Genomic DNA, 23,808 nt, shown 5'->3' with positions numbered 1-23,808 from the left:
CATGACAGATATGGAATCTGGTCATGTGGGGAAGGGGGGATAGACAAGTTACAAATCATTTACAAAACAGTGTGACAAGTTTTCAGTGATATATTTAGAAAAGGTTGTATTTGAACATACTGGAGAGCTTGGCAAATCAAGGAAAGTCTTTCAGGAGAAAAATGACATCTTGGCTGAGACAAAAAGGGTAGAAAGAACTTAGTCAAGTAAGGATGGTGAGGGAAAGGAATAAATTGGTACCAGGCAGCGGAAACATCACCTACAAGAGACAGGAAGTGAGAGCAATGTGGCACAACCTTAGGATGTGAAGAAGAGAAGATGACAGATAAGTTTCCAGATCATTCGGGATCTTTTAAGACAGACTGAATAGTTTTAGACTTTTTGCTAAGCTATTGAAGGATTTTAAGCAGAACTTTGCATTTTAAAAATATCATCAGACCGTACTACGGTACAAGAACTCTAGGGGACTTTCATAGGTAATCTAAGATGGCCATTCCCTACCCAATACCACAGTGCAGTGAGCAGTGCCGGAGTGATTTTCTTAGTACGTATGGCCTTAGTTATTAGAAAGAAGATCTGAGTTATAAACTAATAAGAATGCAAAGTCATTCATCGTTAAATCATAGAGCACTATTATTCCATCATGGGTCAGAAAACTGAGGCCCAAGGAGTAAAATGGACTGACATTGGTGCCCAGTCAGGCCTAGACAGGGACCTCCTGACTCCTGGATGTAGGCTTCTTTCCAGGGCCCTGCTCTGTTTCGACCTCACGAGGGTTTCAAAGACAGTCATATATTACAGAGGTGCAAGAGCAACTGCGTTCAGGAGGGTCAGATTCCTGATTGTTCTTCTTTTTGCCCAGGAACCTTTCACAACCTTCTTCCTCAATGCAAACGATGGAAAATTTGACCATCCAGATCGAACCTTCTCCTCGGTTGCAAGGTCGTGGAGAACCAGTCAGAGAGATACTTCTGATGTAAAGGTAGGCTCTTTTATTTGTTGATACTAATTTAATTTCAAAAATGCTGAAATCTTGATTTTTTTATTTAATTGACTGTATAAGACACTTTATACTGCAGTTTTGTCCTCCTGTATTTTAAAATCAGGTGGTACATTGAACCTAAAAGGAAACTAGAGATAATTTTGAGCATCACAGGAAATGGTTCAGAATTCATTTATATTATTCAGTTAAGGTATTTTCGTGATTTCAAAACATTCCTATCTAATTTAGATCGAATAATCTGGAGATGGAAAGAAAAGGCCGTAAATTGTCTTTCCTGCTGTTAACTCAATATTTGGCCCATTCCATAAAACACAGCAGGAATTGGATTTGACCTTAATGTGTCATATTGTTATAGCTTGCCCGGCTTTGGGTTTAGGTAGCCTGGGGCAATTAATAAAGCATTAATGACAAGACCCATTTAAAATGTAGGCTTTCCTGTACAGCCTTAGCTTTTACTTGCCTGTGCCTGGGGACACTATGCAACGATACACATTAGATTAAACCAACACACACACAATACTGAGGAACCGCCAGAGAGCAGAGTAATTTTACAGTTGGTACTACTTAACTATTGTTAAATACAAAGGTTTATTATTCATTTACATAGGCTTTTGTGTTTTTTTTTTAAAAAAGGGTTGTATTCAAAACAATAAGATACATTTGTTCTCTCATATTTTCTCTGATAATGAGTTATGATCAGGTTATTACATAGGGATATGTGTTTCTTATTCGAAGCCCTCTTTCTTCAAGGCAGTTTTTTCCTCATCACTGTCACTCATATTGTTAAGTAAAAAAATACAATGGCATTATTATACTTAGGGTCTTAATCCAACAAAGGACAGTGAACTAACGTCAAAATCGTCATTTTCATATTTATGCTTATCTATTGCAAACATTTTTAATAAGGCAACTACAGCCGTATGGAACTGTAAGAACACTGGGGGAGTACAACTTTGCTCAGTTCTTTTCAAAAGCAGGAAGCAAAGTGGATCAGTGTGTAGCTGATCTGTGTATTTTGTTTATTGCTATCAAAGGTAATTCAGAGCCATATCCACATTTTGTACCAGATTATTTCATGGGAAAATGCCTGCTCACTCTTATGAGACATCATCACAAAAAAGAAAATTGACTTTTCAGCCTAATTCAAAGACCCACCCTCACATACCCACACACAGATCAGAGTTAATCACTCTAATTTACATAGTTTTAGACTTATTTTCTCTCCTGAGAACTTTATTGATGCTTCTCATCACCAAAAATATCTCACCAAGTGACGGGTCAGTCTCTGATACCCAATGCTCATACCAGGCTTTTCCCTCTGAAAACTACTAGGATTTCTCCTGGCATATTTCCTGTTCTGGAACTTTTAAGAAATGCTTACATTTTGCCATTGTGTTCTGTTGGTTCCCGGGGATCACATTATCATGGATAAAGACCAGCGTGGCCAGCACTAACTGGGGAGGTTTTCTCGTTTTTTATCCTCAAGCAGCTGTGCTGAACACAAACGGGACATATTCCCCCAACCCCGGACTTAATTCGTTCATAAGAAGCTCATTTCCCCAGCTTGACATTGCATGGATTTTCCCATTTTCCATTCTCTTTCATATTTTATGATAACATATCTTGAATATCTTTCCATGTAGATCCTTTCTTTCTAAAGGCTTCACATTGTGCACACACACAATAATGTATTTCGACAATCTTATTTTTAGGGATAGCTCATCTTTCTCTCTGATTGTTATGGTTAAACACAAGGCTGTGGTAAACACCCTTGCAAAGTCATCTTGATAAACTTTGGGTATATCTGTAAAGGATAATTTCTATTAATGGCTAAATGGCGATATGCATTTTTAATTTTGAAGGATATTGCCAAACCATTATTCCCAAAGATGGTAATTCACTCCCTAGAGCAGAGTGTGAGGATGCCTCCTTCCCTACACCCCCTTATCACTATTATGATAAACGGTGTCATTTTTGCTAATCTGGTGAGTGAAAATAGAGTTGTCTTTGGGCTTGCATGTCATTAATTATGAGTGAAATTGAGGATTTTGCATTTATTTATTGGCCTGTAAACAGTCTGTTCCCATTTTTCAGTTGGATCATATGTCTTTTTTTTATTGATTTCAAAAAGATCTTTGAAATTGCATCAAGTTGCAATGCAAGTATGGTTTCTCAGACTTTCTACTGTGCTGTATTTCAAGTGTGTGTGTGTGTGTCCAAATGTATCAGTCTTTCCATTTATAGCCATCAGAGTTTGAGAGTCCTCATCAATTTAGGGAAGTTTTTTGGTAATACTGATAGTAACTTGAGGTTTTCTACATTCATGTTTAAATATACTGATCAAAGTGCATAATGTGTTTCCCTCTAAAACAACACTTCATTTAGCAGAAAAGAATATGTTACCAACAGTAATAATAGTTCTGCTAACTGTGTGTTAAAACCTAAGCTTCTGATTTCTTACCGCCTCCCCAAGCTGTTAAATAAAGCATCGGATACAGTTTTAAGGAAATGTGTTTCCATTTGTGAAGAAAAGCATGTCTGCTATACTTACTTAGATAATCATATAAGAAAGAACTAGAACAGAGTAGATGGCTTTATTCTGTCTCTCTTTATTAGGATCATTCTCTTCCTGTGATAATGAATACAAGCTGGGCAGATATGGGGTGTTGGTGAAGTGACCTTTCAGGAGCCAGTTCCCCTGAGTTAAGTCAGACTAGTTAGTTTTTTATTATTTTTTTATTTCTCTTTTCTACAGTAGTCTTAGTAACAATGACATTCAACTTACTGGAGTTCTTACACTAAGATTCCTTAATGCCTTCAAAAGTTGTTATATTACTTTTGAATAGCCATGTAGATGTCAGAAAAGGTAGCTGTGACAAAATGTCATTAAGGTGACATAGTGTACATTAATACAGTTAATGGAGGTGCTCACCACTGACTCGTTGACCCATTATGAGCTCTTGTGGAATTAACGAATGCCAGGACATCAATCTTTTGAAAAAAAGGAAGAAAAGAGATGGCAGCTTTAAAACCTTGCCGTGAATTATATTAGAAAAGTGAAAACGTCTGGGTTGGATTTGATTTCACTGGGAAGCCATAAAATGGTATGCTCTCTCAGCAAAATATATTAAACTGAAATGTCAGATTTGATGCAATAGGTATACAATTATGATAGTGTTAATAGTGGTCTTCTATCATTCTAAGACATACTTTCAAGTCCAATTTCTCAGCAGCTTGAACTTGTCATAAGCTTGTAAATTAGAAATTGTGTTTGAGGATATTTTCTTATTATTGACAGAACGCATGTAACACTATTAACTGTACCATGGGGCTTTAGCAGAGCTGTTAAAATAAACCAGAAATCACATTTACAGATACATAATGCCTGGTATAATATTCATCTTGCCATTTCTTTAATAATATTTGGTGTCTTTCTTGGGTTCTTTCCTTAAAGAGAAGCTGATTAACAGAAACCCATCAGTGGGAAGAGAGTAAACAGAAGAGCCTTTACGTGTAGTAGGCCAGACAGAACCTCAAGTACCAATGAAGGAGCGCACTGAGAAGTTACAATAGTAGAGTTTATTCTTTTTGAATGGTTCTCTATAGTTTTTAAACATGCTTTTTTGTTAGTTATTTGATACAGTCTTCAAAACAGCCCTGTGAAATAGCCATCATTATTCTTGTTTTGTAAGGAAGCTCAGAGATATTCAGTGGCCTGCCTAAGTTCTCACAGTAGGCAAGCAGGAAGCCGGAAGAGCATTGAGGTCTATTCAGTTATTGGTAGTGCTTATTCATTGGCTGGCAGGCTGCTCTGATTCTCCTGCGTGATCATATAATCGTATTCAGCCACTTTAACTCATTTGGAATAATTGATCCATCAAGTTTTACTTTAGTAATTTATGCTGTGTAACAAAACACCCCAAACCTTAGTGCCTTAAAAAAAAAAACGTACAACCATTTATTCCCCAGAATTCTGCACTCAGAATAGGGCTCATCAGATACAGTTTGTCCCTGGTTCACCTGAGGTCAGCTGGGGTGGCTTGTCTGGGTCTGGAGGATTCAAGTTGACTTTACTCACTCATCTGTTGCTTTAGCGAGAATGGCTAGAACAGGCAGGGCTTGGCTGCTTCTCTTTCTTTATGTAGTCTTTCTAGGAAAATCACACTTTTTTTCATGGGGGTTGATAGCAAAAGGATTTAAAAAAATGGGAACTGCAAGGCTACTTAACGCCTAAGCTTAAAACTCTAATAGTGTTGGGGCGCCTGGGTGGCTCAGTTTGTTAAGCGTCCAACTCTTGATTTCAGCTCAGGTCATGATCTCATGGTTCCTGAGTTCAAGCCCCATATCAGCCTCTGTGCTGACAACATGGAGCCTCCTTGGGATTCTCTCTACACACCCCTCTCTCTGCTCCTCCCCCACTTACACTGTTTCTCTCTCTCTCTCTCCCTCTCTCTCTCAAAATAAATAAATAAACTTAAAAATAAAAAAAGTCACATAGTGTTACCCCTATAGCATTCTGTTGGTCAAAACAAGTCATAGGACCAGCCCAAATGAACTCTGCTTCCTGGTGAGATGGTGAGATAAGTAGTGAAGTCAAATTTCAAGAGGATGTGGGCATTAGAGGGGTATTTGTGGCCATCCCTGCAGTCTACTGAGGTCCTGTCCCTGATCACAATTCACATTTCTCCTAGATGCAAAATATACTCAGCTTGTTAGCTAGGTTATTGTACCTGGCTCAAAATCTTGTATCTCACGGTCTGTATTAGGTCCAGATACAGATAAGGTGGAGAAATTCCTAATTAGGACACCTGGAAACTAGAAATACAGATGTTCTGTCCCATGTACACTCACATATGGTGGTGAGCTAGAAACAGACTCTGTCCCAAAAGAGGGGATGCGGGAGGTACAAGGCAGTGGCTGGTTTGTAGAGATTGTAGCCAGGCACAGGGGGTCAGTTTCCTAGACCGGGGATAGGTCCCCTGGGAACTTGGCTTCACCCTCTTAATCAGTTTTCTTTTCCATAAGAGATAGCCATTGTTTGCAGCTCAGCGACTTTCTCCAAATGTTTCCTGATCATATAAAGTTGGGACCAGGGCATCTTTTAACCTCCTTTAAAATTCTGTGCACTTGCTCTGTATCAAATTATAGTTCATCATTAGAAAAAGTTTGCACTCAAAAGTCCTTTTGAGCTAGGATCCTCTCTCTCCTTCTGGCTATGAGTTAAGATGCTGTTTATAATCCCCTTAAGAGTCTTAGGATTCCTTTGTGTAGCTGAATTAATTGGTCTGCACACTGCCACCTTGAATTTTGCTGAGCACATATAAAGGGGGCACAACCATGCCCTTGCTCTTCTGCTCATATTGGACTTGCAGCACCTTGTGATGGATCCTTGTTCTGAACCTGTTTCCTATTTTGAGGGTATTTTGCATCAGAGTACGTTGTCCCAGTCCCTTATGTCTCCCCTAAATATTGCTTCAAAACTGAGCAGTTTCTTCCTTAGCTCATAACACCTTATCCATAGACCATTCAAAGAAGCCCGTGGCCACCTTCAGCATCCTGCCCACAGATCTAAACCAGAGCACAAGTTCATTAGATGCTTTTTCTCCTATTTTTTATATTATTGCAAGAAACAGCCTTGTTCATGTGTCCACCACCACATAACACCGCTGCCTTTCTCCCACTTGCCAATTGATCTTCCAGACTCTACCCAGTCTCCTCACGGCCTCAGCAGCCTCTGGCCCCTTCCTGGTCCTGATGCCACTGCCATCTTTGAGTTTTTATTACTTCGAACTCCACTCCCAGGCATCAATTTCAGTTTTCATTATGTATTACTGTAGAACAAAGCACCCCAAAACTTTGTGTTAAAACCACAGTAAGTATTTATTTGTTGACAGTCATGCAGTAAGGCCCAGCGAGGACTGCTCATAGCTGCGCTCCACGGCGACAGCTGGATGGGCAGGGCCGGGCCACAGAACCTGCGTTGCGCAAGTGTTCTGTCCCCCACCTGAGTTGGCCAGAATAGCTCGGGACCCTCCAGACATGTCTGTCCCTTTCCACGATCACTCCAACAAGGGGGCCACACTACTTTCTGTGATGGTCGGCTTCTAAGAGGATAAAATAAGTTGTAAGGCCTCCAAAGTCTGACTTCTCTAGAAGCCTTACAGTGTCATTTTTTTTCACGTGTGTTGAAATACACCTGCTATTCCAAGAGTGAAAAAATAGATTCCACCACTGTATGGGATGAATGGGAAAGTGGAAATGCCAAAGAGGACATGGAGGACGTGGAGGGGTTGTTACGGCAATCTTTGAAAGAATTCTACAAGCAACTAATTTTAAGAATTTAGGAGTTCTAGTTTGGTTTATATCATTCAGTTCAATCTGATCGTGCATTTAGACAAGACAAAATATATCAAGCACAAATAACTTATAAAAATATGTCTGATTAGGCTTGATAAAAACATTTTAATCATCTGAATTGTCTACACAGGTATTCATTCAAACACAGACATCCAAAATGACAGTTTTTTTACTGGTTAAAGTGTATGCTTTGGTACTGGGCAAACTCAGAAGCAGCAGTTCTTGATCTGCATGGGAAAAAAGTTGATAGAATGAATAGTTTCTAAAGTATATTTTGCATAAAGCTATTAAATGCATTGTTTTACATATTGTCCCCACTTAATCTTGTGAGTTAATTGCAATCATCATTCAATTTTGCACATTGAAGAAACTAATTTTTTTCCCAAAAGGTTAAGAAACTTACCCAAGCTAGCAACAAGTTGGATTTAAACTCAGATCTCTTTGATTCTGACGGACATAAAGTAGCACTTTCCTGGTAGAAGAAGGGATAATCCCCAAACTGCCTGCCCCGAACCCCCCCCTCATTACCTTCAACTAAATGGTCCTAGGTACCCCTGCTTTAACCAACGCAGCTCCAAAACCATGCGTGCTGTATTGTTTTTATCAATCTTTCATGCTTGAAACTCAGGAGATGATAAACATATAGCAATATTTAATTCATTTTTTTATCTCACACATTTGTACTGAGTATCTATCATGTACTAGGCACCATTCCTACCAAGTGAGTGATGTGAACCAGTGAGCAAACTAGACAATGACCTCTAGGGATCCCCAGTGTAGTAGGACCCAGGAGCCATATATATAAAGAAAAGAAAATTAGCATAGCTGTGCAGAAAATCAAAACAGAATGAAGTCTGGACAGAATGACTAGGTTGCTGCTTCAGAAGGCAAACTAGAGAATATAAAAGCAGAGACCCTGGATTTAAAGTGTTTGATTTTGATTTCTGGCTTTACCACCTATTTCCACTGTAATCATTAGCAAATTACTTACCTTCTCTTTGCCTCAGTTTTCAAGTCTATAAAGTGGGAAGAATGGGAACACCTATGCCATGAAATTTTGTCAAGATTAAGAAGATATATGTAAAGCACTTAGAACAGTACCAAGACATAGTAAGATACAGACAAATCCTGCCTGCTGTTTTAAGATTGATTGACCAGAGGTGACATTTCAGCTGATTTCTTGTCTTGAACCCCAGATGCAGTCATTGCCATCTTCTGGGATATAGCAGCTGAGGCTCAGAGATGAAACTCTCCTATTCATTAGGTTTTTCTTTATTAAATAAGCAAACCTTCTAAATTATATAAATGTGAATATAAATTATATGCTAATCCCCTACATTTCTAGACTAACATTAAATTTTAAGATGCGATTTGAAACAAGATTTTTTAAATCTTTTAATTTTAAAGTTGAAAAAGTAAATGGAGGCGTAAACAGTTACACTCACTCTGCTGCTTCAGCAACTTCTCCAGACTTCGTGAGTTTACTCTCTACCTTCCCCTTCAGGAAAAAAACAAAGAAAGAAAAAAAAGGTCCCCAAACCTCCCCAGCTCAGGACTTCGGGCTCAGTCACCTATAGCTCTGGTCTTTTGAAGCTCTTCAGGGCCTCACAATTAAGCTGAGCTCCAAGGATTTCTTTATATTTGCCTTAAAACTGTGTCTGTTTGCAACTGTTCCCTCTATTCGCAATCTGAAAGCACTTCTTCCACGCCAAACATCAGGCTTCTGACAGCTTAGTCCAGCATCTTAGTGAAGACCCTAGTTAGTGAGCACAGTCTGGTGGTTCAGATGAGGGCTGGCGGGGAGGATGCGGCCTTATTGAAGACATCATGTGGAAGGGTCATCCAGAAGACCCTAGTAGGGCTACCTTTTCATATACCTGGCCTCGCCTTCCTGAGTGTTCCTGATGAAATGCTCAACTCCTCCTCTTGACTTTCTATGTAACCGGGCAGACCTTTCTTGGCCCCGCTTGGCTTCTTTTCCTTGGTGGCAGCCAGCTTCTAGCCCCTTCTTATGCCAGAAAGTTTAAATTAAACTGAAGTAGGTCTTGTTTCTTCCGCTTCTGTAGTTGGGGTCTGATTTTGTCAGCAAGTTTACAATGAACTTTTTCTGTTTTTATTTTAATTTTTTTTAACATTTATTTATTTTTGAGAGACAGAGAGAGACAGATCATGAGCAGGTGAGAGACAGATCATGAGCAGGTGAGGGGCAGAGAGAGAGGGAGACACAGAATCGGAAGCAGTCTCCAGGCTCCAAGCTGCCAGCACAGAGCCTGATGTGGGGCTCGAACCCACGAACTGTGAGATCATGACCTGAGCCAAAGTCGGATGCTTAACCAACTGAGCCACACAGGTGCCCCACTTTTTCTGTATTTTAAAGTGAACTTTTTACACTGTTAAACCTTTCCTGCATAACTAAGATAAGCAAGATGTTTTTTAAGCTGCAAACATTTCCTCTCAAAGGATACAAATGTTATTGGAGGGTCATCCTTTTTCTTTTATTTAATAAAGTCCATCATTGGCTCTTTTCCAAACCTGAGGCATTCCTCCAACTATCTGTATATACTTCCATGTTTAATATTTGATAACTTAATGTTTAATGAGCACCTGCTACATATAAAGTATAATACCAAGAGCTACGAAGGATCAACAAAATATGAACCTCATAATATCAGGCTTAAAAATCTGCTTTGCCCAAACTGTTCTTACTATAAAATCCTAGGGATTTGTTGCCTTTGTGAATGTGGTTTAATGACATTCAGAAAAATAGTATTATAGTGGTAAGTAGGTTAATAATAACCAGATAGTTTATGTCAACCTACACCACAGGGAAAAAATGGAAATAATATATTTGGAAAACATTACAAAGCACCAAGACAGGTGAAGATAAATTGAGACTCTTTGGGCTGTTTAAATAAAAACTAAATTTATGTTGCTATCTCCATGTGGATATATATCTGTGTCCTCAAGGAAGCTTATAGAGTCTAGTTCTAGAGATAAGACTTGAACACAAATAACTGATGAAAGGCAGTAAAGGAAATCCCTGACTTATGTGAGTCTACGACATATAAATCACCCCGCGGAAAGAGCGACTACATGAGCTCACATTCTTTCCCCCCTTTTGGAATGCTATTGCTGTTCCATGTCAGATAAAGAAAGGGTAATGCTCAAATAGCCACATTCTTTACTTTTTCTATATCCTTTACGAATTGTCTGTGTTTCCCCAAACCATGAGAGTAAGATCAAAAAAAAATTAAGTTTTATCTTAATGTATTGAAACAATAGGTTAGTAATTATTGCCTTGGTCAGCTGAGGCAGCTGTATTTTACCATAACCTAAAGAACTTATCAACAACTGAAATTTATTTCTTACAGTTGTAGGGGTTGGAGGTCCAAAGCTAAGGTGCCCCCATGGCCAGGTTCAGTGTCTGGTGAGCACCTGCTTCCTGGTTCAGAGACAGCCATTGTCTTGCTGTGTCTTCACATGGCCAAGAGGCAGCCTCCTTCAGGACCCCTTTGAGGACACTAATCCCATTCCTGGGGGCTCCACCCTCATGACCTCATCTAATTCTAATTACCTTCCAAAGACTCCCTAATACCATTGTAGAGGGATGGAGTTTCAACATTTGAATTGGAGAGGAATAGAAACATCAGATCGTAACAATTATGCACTTCTGATTATATACAAATCAATGAGAATAATAGTGACGCATCTACCTTCTAATCAGTGATCACACACTTTTACCAGATTGTTCCTTCAGAGCAATATAATATACAGCATCAGTGCTTACCCAGCCCGGAACTCAGTTCATGATATCCTTGCTGATAAAATATTTCTGAAGCAGTGTTTAGCTCTTATCTTACCCACCAACTAAACTGTATCATGATTTGCAAATAAGAGTGTTTGTTTGCCTGTTAGTTTTTCTTTCAGCCCCTTCTAAGTTTCCCTTTTACGTACAGGTCACTGAAAATGTACATTAATTTATATTAATTTCACCATAGTTCTCCTTCCCCACAATCTGTTGTGACCTTGACGTCATGAGTTTGTTGGACAGTGGGAGCCACCTAATTCCTTCTGTTCTTTGCACACCCATCCTCACCTCTGTCACGGGTTACCCTCCCTGCTTAAGTCCCATGGTCTGTCCCCTTACTCACCACAACTCACACTTGCCCTTCCCTCCCGTTCTTCTTGCTGCTTCTGGTTCCCCTTCTCACACATGCACAGATACTCAGTATCTGTCCTCTGCATCCATCCTTTATGTTGCCACCCAAGTCTTGTTATAAAACAAATCTGCCCAACAGTACAAGATCCAGACAGCTTAGCTTGGCACAGAACTTCCCTCATCATCTGGCTTTCACCAGATAATAACTCTCACCATCCCACTTCCCCCATCTTGATCTATCCCCCAATATGTCCTATACTCCACCCATACTCAGTCCTTACCGCCTCTTGATTATACTTCCTGATGGTCCCCTGTGCCCCTCCCCCATGCCTTTATTTTAGCCGGAGTCAAATTCAAATGTCTGATCTCCACTGAAGTCTCTCGTGTCTTGTCCTGTGTTTTCTGCCTTCTCCTCTGTGCTCCTTTGTACTGAGTTTCTACTTCCTTCAAGCAGTTATTATTGTGTATTACAATCATTGGTTTGTGTATTTACCCCACAGACCAGATTATAAATTACTTGAAATAAGCCATGTCTTATTCATTTTTTTCTTTCCTCGTATCTGTCGCAGTGCCCTGTACTCAAACTATATTATGTTTTATTCTTCTTATGGTTCATATTTATCATCATCAGAATGGATAATAATCAAATTCTCAAAGAGCATTACTAAGATAAACACCTACTTAGGCCATAAGTCAGACAAATGTTGGTTTTAGCAGGAGAATCCATAAAGAAAAAGCTTTTGTGTATGCTGTTGTTGGGAAGTTAATAATTTGATTTATTTGAAGATATCAGTGTCTGGTGTTTTTGGGTTTGTGTTTATTTGTTTGTTTGTTAATTTTTCTATGAATCTCTAGAAAAGACCACAGCAAGAGTTGAATTTCAGGTACTTCATTATCAGCGTTGACCATGTTGCATAAATAAATGTCCTTATGCTTTTCATGATATAAAGTTAAATTAACCTTCATCTTGATATTTGAAAAGATTGTTGTTGTTGTTTTATGGTATAGATGGTATACATAAAAGCTTTAATGGGTGGGGCACCTGGGTGGCTCAGTCAGTTAAGCGTCCAGCTTCAGCTCAGGTCATGATCTCAGTTCGTAGGTTCAAGCCGTGCATCGGGCCCTGTGCTGACAGCTCAGAGCCTGGAGCTTGTTTCAGGTTCTGTGTCTCCCTCTCTCTCTGACCCTCCCCTGCTCGTGCTGTCTCTCTCTGTCTCTCAAATAAATAAATAAACATTTTTTTAAAAACTATAATGGTTTACTTTTTGTTGTTGTTGTTGTTGTTGTTTGCATTTTCTCCCAATTGCTTAAAATAACGACAACAAAAAAACATTTCTATGGTCATAAAAACGGTTCATTTACATTTCAGATTTATTCTAAAGGAGCATAAACCTCATACTAGACATTGTGCATCAAACACAAGTCTTTGCCTTGAATCATGTTGTTCATGCCATCTTTACATACAAATAACACAAGTTGTCCTTGTATCAAGCTTATTAAGAACTTGCCATTCATGTGCCATGTGTTAAACATTTAAAACTTATTGTCATGTTGCATATCATCTCTTCATTGTGTTTAGTGATAGGTACAAAAGTAATTGTGCCAAATTACAAAGCAAAACTATGATTTTTTAAATAAAAACTATGTGCTAAGTGTGCCAAAAGGAAAAGTAGATGATATTACATGATTTTTAATTGATACTTGCAACATTTTTTAAATTTAAGTATTAATAATATTCAGAAAAGGTTGTTGAGTGGCATATACTTATAGATATAGATTTACATATTTCTTTAATAATATATTATGAAATACTGATAATTCTATAACCTTTTTCTCTTAACTAATTGTAGCAAGATAAGACTGAAAGTCTTATAAACATAAATTATCAAATAAAATGTTCAAGAAAAATATGGGTCTTCTTCCATCTCCTCTCTTCCCACTCTTCCTCTTAGCTAAAGAAAATGAAATAAAGAATTAAATAATAAAACATTGGATTTAAAGAATTTGTTTAATTCAGTTCATAGTTAACAAGTTATAATACTTTTATTCAACTCACTTTTAAAGTGATTTAATATGTCACATTTTTATTCTTGGCAGGAACTAATTCCAGAGTTCTATTACCTACCGGAAATGTTTGTCAACAGTAATGGATACAATCTCGGGGTCAGAGAAGATGAAATTGTGGTAAATGATGTTGGTCTCCCCCCTTGGGCCAAAAAACCTGAAGACTTTGTGCGGATCAACAGGATGGTAAGAGAGATTTTGTTTTTGCTTGAGCAGTCATCGAAAAGTAAAAATAGTCTGTTGTTTGATTTTGTTCCTGACTATTTAACAAATTGTCATTTAATATCTATAAATACAAGGTGAAAATTTTAAGAAAAAAAGGGAAGCATTTACTATTGTCTTTTGACATCGTTCTTTATTGTGGAGCGGATTTTCCTTTCATGAAGACTAATCAAGGAATGGTAATTTAGTTATCTTTGCTCCTTTAGGAAAAGATAATCAGATGAGCATCTGTTGACTAATATAAGATATCTAAAATGCTTGAAGTAAATGTCTATTTTTTATTTTTGTCTACTGGCTAAGTCTATACTCTTTTTTCACTCATAAAATACTCAAAAGCAAATATTTACACTTAGAGCATATTTGCATGCAGGAACTGATAAGCTATAAAACATACCTTAAAATATAACATACGTGTCTTTAAGAGAACATCTAGTAAACATTCATAGATTGAAAATATCATTACTTTTTAAATCTATATGACAGATGTCTGGGTATTCAGATAGAAAATGTATAAATAGGAAAAAAGTGTATAAATATAATTTTTGCATGTGGGAATTTTATAGATTTTTATATATTTTTATCCATTATTTAAGGAGAGTTTAATCTCAATGTGGTTATGATATATGGAAATGAACCACTTTACCAAACAATCTCCCTAGTGTACTATTATTCTTAGTAAAGTGAGGAATTATACCAAGAAAGCCAGTGACTCAAAAAATATATATATATTTTTTAATTTATATATATCATATATACTTCATAATTTATATATATATGTACTTTTTAATTTATTTAAGTTTATGTATTTATTTTGAGAGAAACAAGGGAAACATGAGTAGGGGAGGGGCAGCAAGAGAAGGAGAGAGAATCCCATGCAGGCTCTGTGCTGTCAGTGCAGAGCCCTGCGGCAGGCTTGAACTCACAAAACCATGAGATCATGACCTGAGCAGAAACTAAAGAGTCGGATGCTTAACTGACTGAGCCTGGGTTCACAAAATATTTTTTTAACCCTGTTTCATTCACTCACTCCTAATTTTTTTCCAGCTGTCTTATAAATGTATTTTTTTTACACCTTTTTATATGAATCAGAATCCAAACAAAGTCCACATTTTCAATGGAGTTCCCCTATTCTTTAGTCCTTTCTCTTGGTAAGATTTACATAATTTACATACGTCACACAGATAAATTACTATGAAGTTCACCCATGTAACGTAAAAAAATAAATGGATTTTAATTTTTTTACAGAGTTGTGTAAACATCACAATCAATTATGAACATTTTTATTACCCCATAAGGAAACCCAGTACCTGCAGTATCTTCTAACATTTTCCCCAGTCAGCCCTGTACACCACTAACCTACTTTCTGTCTCTCACATTTATTTATTCTGGACATTTCACATAAACGGGGTCATAATATATGTGGTTCCTGCCTCTACCCCCTGATTTTGTCTCTCTCTCTCTCTCTCTCTCTCTCTCTCTCTGTTTTGTTTTGTTTTGTTTCATTTTGTGGACTTCACTCTCAGTCACTCCCCTCAATCTTGGAGCTATATTTTCTGTCTTTAAGAAATATTTTCCTGGGGCTCCTGGGTGGCTCAATCCGTTAAATATCCAACCTCAGCTCAGGTCATGATTTTGCAGTTCATGGGTTCGAGCTCCGCATTGGGCTGTGTGCCTGGAGCCTGCTTCAGATTCTGCTTCCCTCTTTCTCTGCCCCTCCCCAGCTCGCACTCTTTTCTCTCTTTCACACAAAAATAAAAGAAAATGTTAAAAATTGTTTTTAAAAAGAAATATTTTACTTTTGGGGTGCCTCGTAGCTCAGTTGGTTAAGCATCCAACTCTTGATTTTAGCTCAGGTCATGATCTCACAGTTCATAAGTTCGAACCCCATGCCCGGCTCAGCACTGCTGGTGCAGAGCCTGATTGGGATTCTCTCTCTCTTCCTTTCTGCCCTTCCCCTGCTCTCTCTCGCTCTCTCTCTCTCTCTCTCTCTCTCTCCCAAATAACTTAAAATAAATATTTTACTTTTAATATATTTTATTTTAGAAAACTGTTGCTGATGTGGTATGCCTGTGTTTAAAAGTAGCGTGTACATAATCTGAAATCTGGTCTTTGAGGGAAATCATGTATTGCATAACTTGTAGGTGTGATATCTCTCATTTTTCAACCTATAAGTTGGTACTTCCAGATACATGGGGTTATTTCATGCTTCCTCCTTGAATAACAGATTATTTCTTCATTTTATATTTTTGAATGTGAAGGATTTATATGTCCATAGTGCATTATATTTCTAAACCCTATACTTATTTTTAGGATTGGTCATCCATTTCCATACTACTCATGCATACTTGAATGCCACCTGTAATGTCAGTGTACGGATACCAGACCCACAAATTCAACCCTACAAACTGGCTACATATCAGTAGCTCTGTCACAGGATTCCACTGTATTTTTGTGAAGCCCAGAACTGTGCCTGACACAAAGTATTTTGTCAGGAAGTATTTCCTGAGTGAATGGTTGAATCATGTAGGAGTAATAATTTCAATGATTTCAATATGTTGCTAGTTATGTCCAAACTAGTGAAACTGAATAACTCCTTCATTCAGGCAAATAAAGTAGCCAAAAGTTTTTGGACCAGATTTTTCTCTTGTTCACACGATTGCACCCAACTGATTAAACAGAACTTTTCATGTGGGTGCTAATAATAAATACCATATTGAAAAGAGTATGACTTAGAGTTTAATAAACTCCTGCTCTTAAACCTGGGCTCTACCGTTTACTCGCTTCATTGCCCTGGGTCAATGGTGAAGCATCTGTGGTCCTCACATTTCTCACCTGGGAAATGTGGATAAGTACTTTATAAATGTTTTTTTTAATCATTATCATAAAATTCATTTGCTTTCAGTGTACAATTGAATGATTTTAGTAAATTTATGGAGTTGTATGACCATCACCATGATCTAATGTTAGAACATATCCATCATCCCAGAGAGATCCTGTGACTGCTTTCAGTCACGCTCTATAGCCACCTCCAGCCCCAGGCTACCATTTATCTGTTTTCTATCTCCATAGGTTTGCCTTTTCTGGACATTTTGTATAAATGGAACTGGTTAATATGTGTTCTTTTGTGTTTGACTTCTTTCACTTAGCATAGTTTTTGAGATTAATCCATGTTGCAGTACTTATCAGAACTCTGTCCTTTTTCATAATGATATTCCATGTTTTGTTGATCCATTTATCAGCTGTTGAACATTTGGGGTTATTTCCATTTTGGGGCTGTTATAAATAATGCCACTATGAATGTTCCCATACCAGCCTCTACATGGACACATGTTTTCAATTGCTTTGGGGTATATGCCTAGAGCAGAATTGTTGGGTCATGGTAAATTTATGTTTAACCTTTTAAGAAATTACCTATTTTGCAAAGTGACTCTACCTTCTTACGTTCCACTAACAATCGATGACTGTTTCAGTTCATCCATATCTTTACCAACACTTGTTATTGCCTGTTTTTTATTACAACCATTCTAGTGGGTGTGAAATAAAATCTAATTATAGATTAATTTCCATCTTTTTAGTGACTAGCAATGTTGAGTGTCTCTTCGTGTCCTTTTTAGATGCTAGAACATCTTACATATATTTTAGTACAACATTAAGTAGTGACTACCTTTGTGTTCCTCATTAGTGAAATGTCCACAGAATTAATAATTTTATTAATGATATACCTAATTGAAAAAGAAACGGCAGCTGTGCTTCTAAAAGCAAATCCTCAAGGCAGCATCATACACAGAATTTACTGAATAGAGGGAAAGATCATTATTATGAATAAGAAATCATCAGGTAACTAGTATTGATATAAACTAAGTAAGCAAGACCACTCTTGACTAACTTTGCATAAAAAGTGTGAGGCTACATTCATCTAATATGATGGGTAGTAATATAATCCAACTAAATAAACATTCCAGATAAGTTTCTATATTTTTATAGTGAAAACGATTTAGGAGATTTGTTATTTTTATAAACTTTATCACTCCTTGGTTCCCTATCCTTTTATACAAAAGAGGAAACTTCTCTTTATTATCATGAGTACCTATTATTATTCTATAAAGGATATAATTCTATGTTCTTTTTTTATTTTCTCTTTAAGTTGTGAGCTATCAGCACACTTCCCTTTATAGCCATACCGATTAGAAATTGTTGTTTAAAAATCTCCTCTAGTCTGCAAAACCAGTTAATCAAATGTATCAAAGTCTTACAGTAAATGAGTCAGTCAAGTACTAATTGAGGGCCTGGAGGAAATGTAAATTTTGTAGCTTTGTAAGAGTGACTGTATCTTCTGCCTCAGGTTTCATTGGTCCTTGTCTGATCACTTCCAGTTTAGGAGGGTACTGAAACATGAAGTGACAAAACTGTATCTTTAGTAAGTGGAATGTTATTATACACAGTACCCAGTTTGCACCCCTCCTGAGAGCTATACGGCTAGCCTACGGCATTCTCCTGACTTCCCTGGTGTAGCTGCTCACGTGATTTTCTCTACTGTCCTCATTCTAAGACTTACTGCTCACAACTGCTGCAAATCAGGTTGTATATACACTAATCTTAGTCACGTTACCGCACAGCCCAGTGATGCTCCTGAGTCATCCCCAGCATGAAGGTTGACCAAGAGGCAATAATGGCAATGATAGTCCTTATACCCTGTGCTATTTTTAGAGTGTTTATTCTTTGTCAGATACTGTGCCAGAGCTTCAGGTACATTATTCGTTTAATCCTCAAAAAGGCTTTTAGGAATTATCCTGAAACCCGGAGAGGTAAATGACCTTGCCCCAGATATCACCTACTTATCAAAGTGGCAGTGTTCTTATCCACAGTGCTCAGGATAAAATGATGCTTTAAGGAGCTGTGGAAAGGGGGAAGGGAAGGGAGAAGGAAAAGAGATGCGTCTTCTAACAAGAAGCCAGTATGTTGGGGTCAGTGGAAGAAAAGAAAGAAATGAGTGAGAATTGAACCAAAACTAGCAGGATGTTCTAACCCCAACAGCCATGTATGTAGACCTGACTTTCTGAGATCTCATTTCTACCTCTTTCTCCCCCAGCCCTTACCCTGTAAGGCTCCCTTCCCAGCTGAGAAGACCTCTGCTTAAAGCTAAGGAAGCCTCAGGTCCAACTGCCTAGCCATTTTGAGAGGAAGAATATTCTTTAACTCTGAAGATGGAGAAGATTTAAATTTTAGAGCCACACACAGGATTTTCAAGCTGGAACACATCTTTATTTCAATAAGGAGAGGGAGACCCAGAAAGGCTCCATGACTCACCTAAGGTCTTAACCCAAGGGATTTTTCTAACTGGAACTCTGAATGTCATGTCCCCTTGACCCACTGATAGTCTCTAAAATGTCAGCTGTATGCTGAATTAAATATGGCTTTATAGATCGACTTGAGAACCAAAGCAGATTAGACTAATACTGTTTCCACTGCAATATCAGTTCCAAACACCACATTATAAAGGAACTTTGGAATAGGATTTATTTGTTATTTGCAAACTATGTCTATGCATGGAAGACAGCCAAGCACCTAATTTTGACTGAGACTTAAAATTGAGTTTTAATTTAATTATTTAATTGAATTGTTCATGTGATCACCAAATAAGATTTTTTTTTAAATCTCTTTTCCCTAGAAATACCTGATTCTCACCAAATGGTTTCATATCATTTGGGTGTTAAGAGAATTAGGATTATTCATCAAAGAGAATTAGGATTTTTCATTGAAAGATATAGCCCAAGGGCATCTGGGAGACTCAGTAGGTTAAGCGTCCAACTCTTCATTTTGGCTCAGGTCATGATCTCACAGTTCGTGAGTTCGAGCCCTGAGTCCAGCTCCACAGTGCAGAGCCTGCTTGGAATTCTCTCTCTCTCTCTCTCTCTCTCTCTCTCTCTCTCTCTCTCTGCCTCCCTCCACCACTCACACATACACATGCTCTATCTCTCTCTCTCAAGAATATATAAATACATTTTTTAAAAACTTAAAAAAAAAGAAAAATATAGCTTGAGAACTGATTGTACATTGTAAAGACGAGTTAAACTCTAAAATAGATTTTCCCTCTTACTCCAAGAAAGAACAAAATTTATAAACTTTGGGTAATATTTTATATTTATAATTGCTCAGAGTACTTCTGTTGCATATAAATAAAATAGAAGAAATAGTTTAATCGTGATCCTAAACTTACCAGTTCCTATAATTAATTACCTAACTTCTGTTTACATACCTCTTTTATCTTGTCTTTCTATCAGCTCAAGTGCTGCTGAGGAAACTTTCAAACAAAATTTAGTTCTTCTTTAAAATAAATCTCACTATTTACTATCAACATAAGTATGTATTTAACAAGCCACAAATGTGTCATGAAGCCAAGTGCATACAACATACTAGGAACTATAAAGATTGCATATAATATAGTGAATTAACTGTCCCTCAAAGATTTACTTACACATTGAAAACAATTAAGTTTTACGACTGACTAAAATATGAGGGATAAATACTTGTGCATTTCTGAAAATAATCATAAAACATTTTCAGAAATGCATAGTACTTTTTTGCAGTTATTTTTAAAATTGAGATATAATTGACATAATGTATTATTATTTATATATTATATATTACATTTTTATTATGACAAGTTCAAACTTGTTTTTGTGAAGAGGTAAAAGAAGCACTGGGGATTTTCTTTATTCTAAGCCAAATTCCTGTTATCTTGTAGCCATGAATGACTCAGGTTAAGACTTTTGAACTAAATCTTGACTCCATGGAGTGAAAGGCTTTACACAAAATTCTGCATGTTTGGGAAAACCAAACTGGCCCTGTCTTGGTTCTCTGCAGCACCAGAATGCAGTGCCCGTATGTAGGACATGCCCGCTAGCACAGAACAGGTGGCCCGGGAAGTATTTATTCTTCCAGGGACCTTGCAGAATAGTAAGGGAAAGCTACCATGGTGCCAACAAGGTTCTGCATCCATAGCCACCACTCTTGGTTGTATTGGAATTAAAGCTAGTGTCATGCTAAGCAAAATAAGCCAGGCAGAGAAGGACAGATACCATATGTTTGCACTCATAGGTCTAACAGGAGAACAGGAGAAACCTAATGGAGGACCAGGGGGAGGGGAAGGGGGAAAGAGAGTTGGGGAGAGAGAGGGCTGCAAAACTTGAGAGACTATTGAATACTGAAAATGAACTGAGGGTTGAAGGGGAAGGGGGAGGGGGGAAAAGAGGTGGTGGTGATGGAGGAGGGCACTTGTGGGGAAGAGCACTGGGTGTCCTGTGGAAACCAACTTGACAATAAACTATATAATAATAATAATAATAATAAAAAAACAAAGTTACCTGCCATAAAAAAAGAATTAAAACTAACAGGCAGCCAGAGAGTGCCGCCTCCTAGAAGAACAGCCCTAGATGTTAAAGTGAGTGAAAGAAGTCTTCTGAAAAGTAGCGTGTGTCTGCTGTCCTTCCTCAGTGTCCCCTGCACTGCTTTCCGTTAGCTTGCACTTTTTCTTCACAGTATCTTGTTCTTAGTTGACTTTGCTCCAGCTTTGGGGCAGTTTCCCCAGGTCCTGATGGGAAATGATCACACTGATGTCATGCAGAAAGAATGTCAGGCATCTCTGTTAACAGTAGGAAATTTAATCCATCTTGTGCATCTCTCTCCCTCTCTCTCTCGCTCGCTCGCTCGCTCGCTCACTGAAGGAATGGTAATTGGATGAGTATTTCCCTCATATATAAAGCCTGAGTTGTAACAGAAAATATGGAAGGTTTAAATTTTCCACAAATTCCATGAACACAGCCCTCATTCTTTTATATTGTTTTGTAACATTAAAAGTTTCTGACTTTGCACCAGCTGGATAGCTCATGGAGGATTTCGTTCTTATGAAATAGGTTTAGAGAAAATGTGCTCCCGTATACTAATAATTTGGGCTGGGATTATCTTCAGTTATTTGAAGGAGTTCTTTGTAATCAGCCTACAGTATAAAATGAAAATGTCATCTACCCCAGAGAAATGACATTCAGAGTGGTAGAAACATTCATTTCCTTGTATGGATTAGTATTCTGTATCCATGAGCATCCCCTCCTTCTTCTTTCAAGATGTCATTCAGAAATTCAAGGCAAAGAAGACAAAAGTAACATTATACAAAGGGATGATATCATTGATCATAAATCAGTTTTATTACCTCACGGCAGCAATTTGATGCATTTGTAGAAATTTTTAAATGAAACAGTACTTTGATTTTTCAGGATGTATTTTTTTAGTTAATTGGTGTTCTAGTTATGGGAATTAATGCATATAATGAAGTAGAGCTGTTTTTACCTTGTAAATATAGTGACAAGGATTGTGCTTTACCAAACTGTGAAATTCAAAATTTGGCCTCATTGGAAAAGCTAGGAAAGTGATATGGACACGTTGAGTAGACATTTCAATAAATCCTAAGTGCATTGAGTTCGTACATCAAGAATTGGTTTAATTTGCCCATACCCAGAGAGGCTGATTACAACCAGCTCACTCATGAAACATTAATAAAGCACAGTGTTCAGTTCTAACATGATTAGAATCTGACCTCTCCGCAAAGGACAGAAATAGAAAGTATCTCTGATAACATTACCCTAATGCTGGGTTCATCAATCATAATCTGCCCTTTTTTAAAATTTGTTTTAGAAAAAGGCCTTTCACGGATATGCACTGATAACCTCATCCCTCCCTCAGCCCAGCAGGTCCCTGGTGCGCCTGCACCACATGTGGACTGTTCTCAGTCTGAGCGGCAGAGCACAGTGCACTGAGGCAGAGAAAGCAGAACTGGATGTCGTTTCGCTTTTGCTGTGTTACCTCCTTTATAAGATCTTCATATTTTAAAGAAAAAAGTCTCTTTTTGATAGGTAACAGTTTGCATTTGGAGTATTTTTTTATGCCAAAAAAAAAAAAAAAGACCCACATCCTGCTCAAAAAAGAATTTTCAGTAAATGAGAATTTTTGGAGGTGTTTTGCAGCAACTCAGAATACTGACGTAGATACCTTGTGCTTGCACGCATGCTCTGGCCCCTGCTAGCTGTGACACCTTGGACAAATAAGGCACCTTGATCTCCTGGAATTTCAGTGTCCTCTTTCTGTCTGTAACTGGGGATCTGTCTATTCCGTAAATCTTCACCGAGAGCCAGCACTATGGAAAACACAAAGAATCATTGAACATGGATCCTACTCCAAAGAAAGCTGAAGTAGTCATTGTGGGCCTCTTACACAGTTCATATGGCTCCAGGCTCTGGAAACACTATCATGAGCAACACAGCGAATGGCCTTTAGGAGCCCCCACTCTAGTTAGGAACACAGACAAGTAAATGTGCAGTCACAGCAAATGCTGATAGAGGCTGTCATCCATTCTTCAACAGATAATTACTGAGTTTTCCAGATGCTGTTTCATGCGGTTTGAATATACCACTGAAACAAAGATCCTTGCCCTCATAGAGCTTACTGTTGATCAAAGGCAGACTGACAACAAAATAGTAAAGAAATAAGTAAAATATGTAGCATGTTAGAAAGTAATGAATAGTAGGGAAAAAAAAGAGGCAGTGGAAGGTAAGGGGATCAGGAACACACGGGTGGGTGGTCAGGGTCCCCTCACTGTGAAAGTGAGATTTGCGTTAAGACCGGAAGCGGGTGAGGGAGTGGACCAAGTGACTGGGGAAAGACCGGTTCAGGCAGAAGGACCACCTGGAGCAAAGGCTCTGTGGCAGGGATGTGCTTCCCTTGGAAGCCAACGAGCCAGGGTGGAGTGAGCAGAGGGCGCCTAGTACAAACTGAGCAGCAGGGAGGCCAGATCACAGAAGGCCTGGAAGGCCGTGGTAAGCACCTTGCATTTTTACCCTGAGGGACATGGAAAGCCATCACAGGGCTTTGAGCAGAAGAGTGCCATGATCCTACTTACGTTTTGAAAGGATTGTTCTGGCTGTAGTATTGGGAGTGAACTGTTGAGACACAG

General features: G+C 38.1%; 1 protein-coding gene across 1 annotated transcript in view; it reads left to right on the top strand.

The window, feature by feature from the left end:
• The window catches only part of NBEA (neurobeachin), a 655,079-nt gene that overhangs the window by 579,008 nt on the left and 52,263 nt on the right, over nt 1-23,808 (top strand). The window contains exons 52-53 of the mRNA XM_029938475.1: nt 863-982; nt 13,617-13,769. Of these exons, the coding sequence (XP_029794335.1) occupies nt 863-982; nt 13,617-13,769 (273 nt within the window). The remainder of the gene's footprint in view (nt 1-862; nt 983-13,616; nt 13,770-23,808) is intronic.

Source organism: Suricata suricatta, chromosome 4 (assembly GCF_006229205.1).
Source record: "Suricata suricatta isolate VVHF042 chromosome 4, meerkat_22Aug2017_6uvM2_HiC, whole genome shotgun sequence".
Taxonomy (NCBI): domain Eukaryota; kingdom Metazoa; phylum Chordata; class Mammalia; order Carnivora; family Herpestidae; genus Suricata; species Suricata suricatta.
The sequence above is the reverse complement of the archived record's forward strand: the minus strand, read 5'-3'. Positions and strand labels throughout refer to the sequence as shown.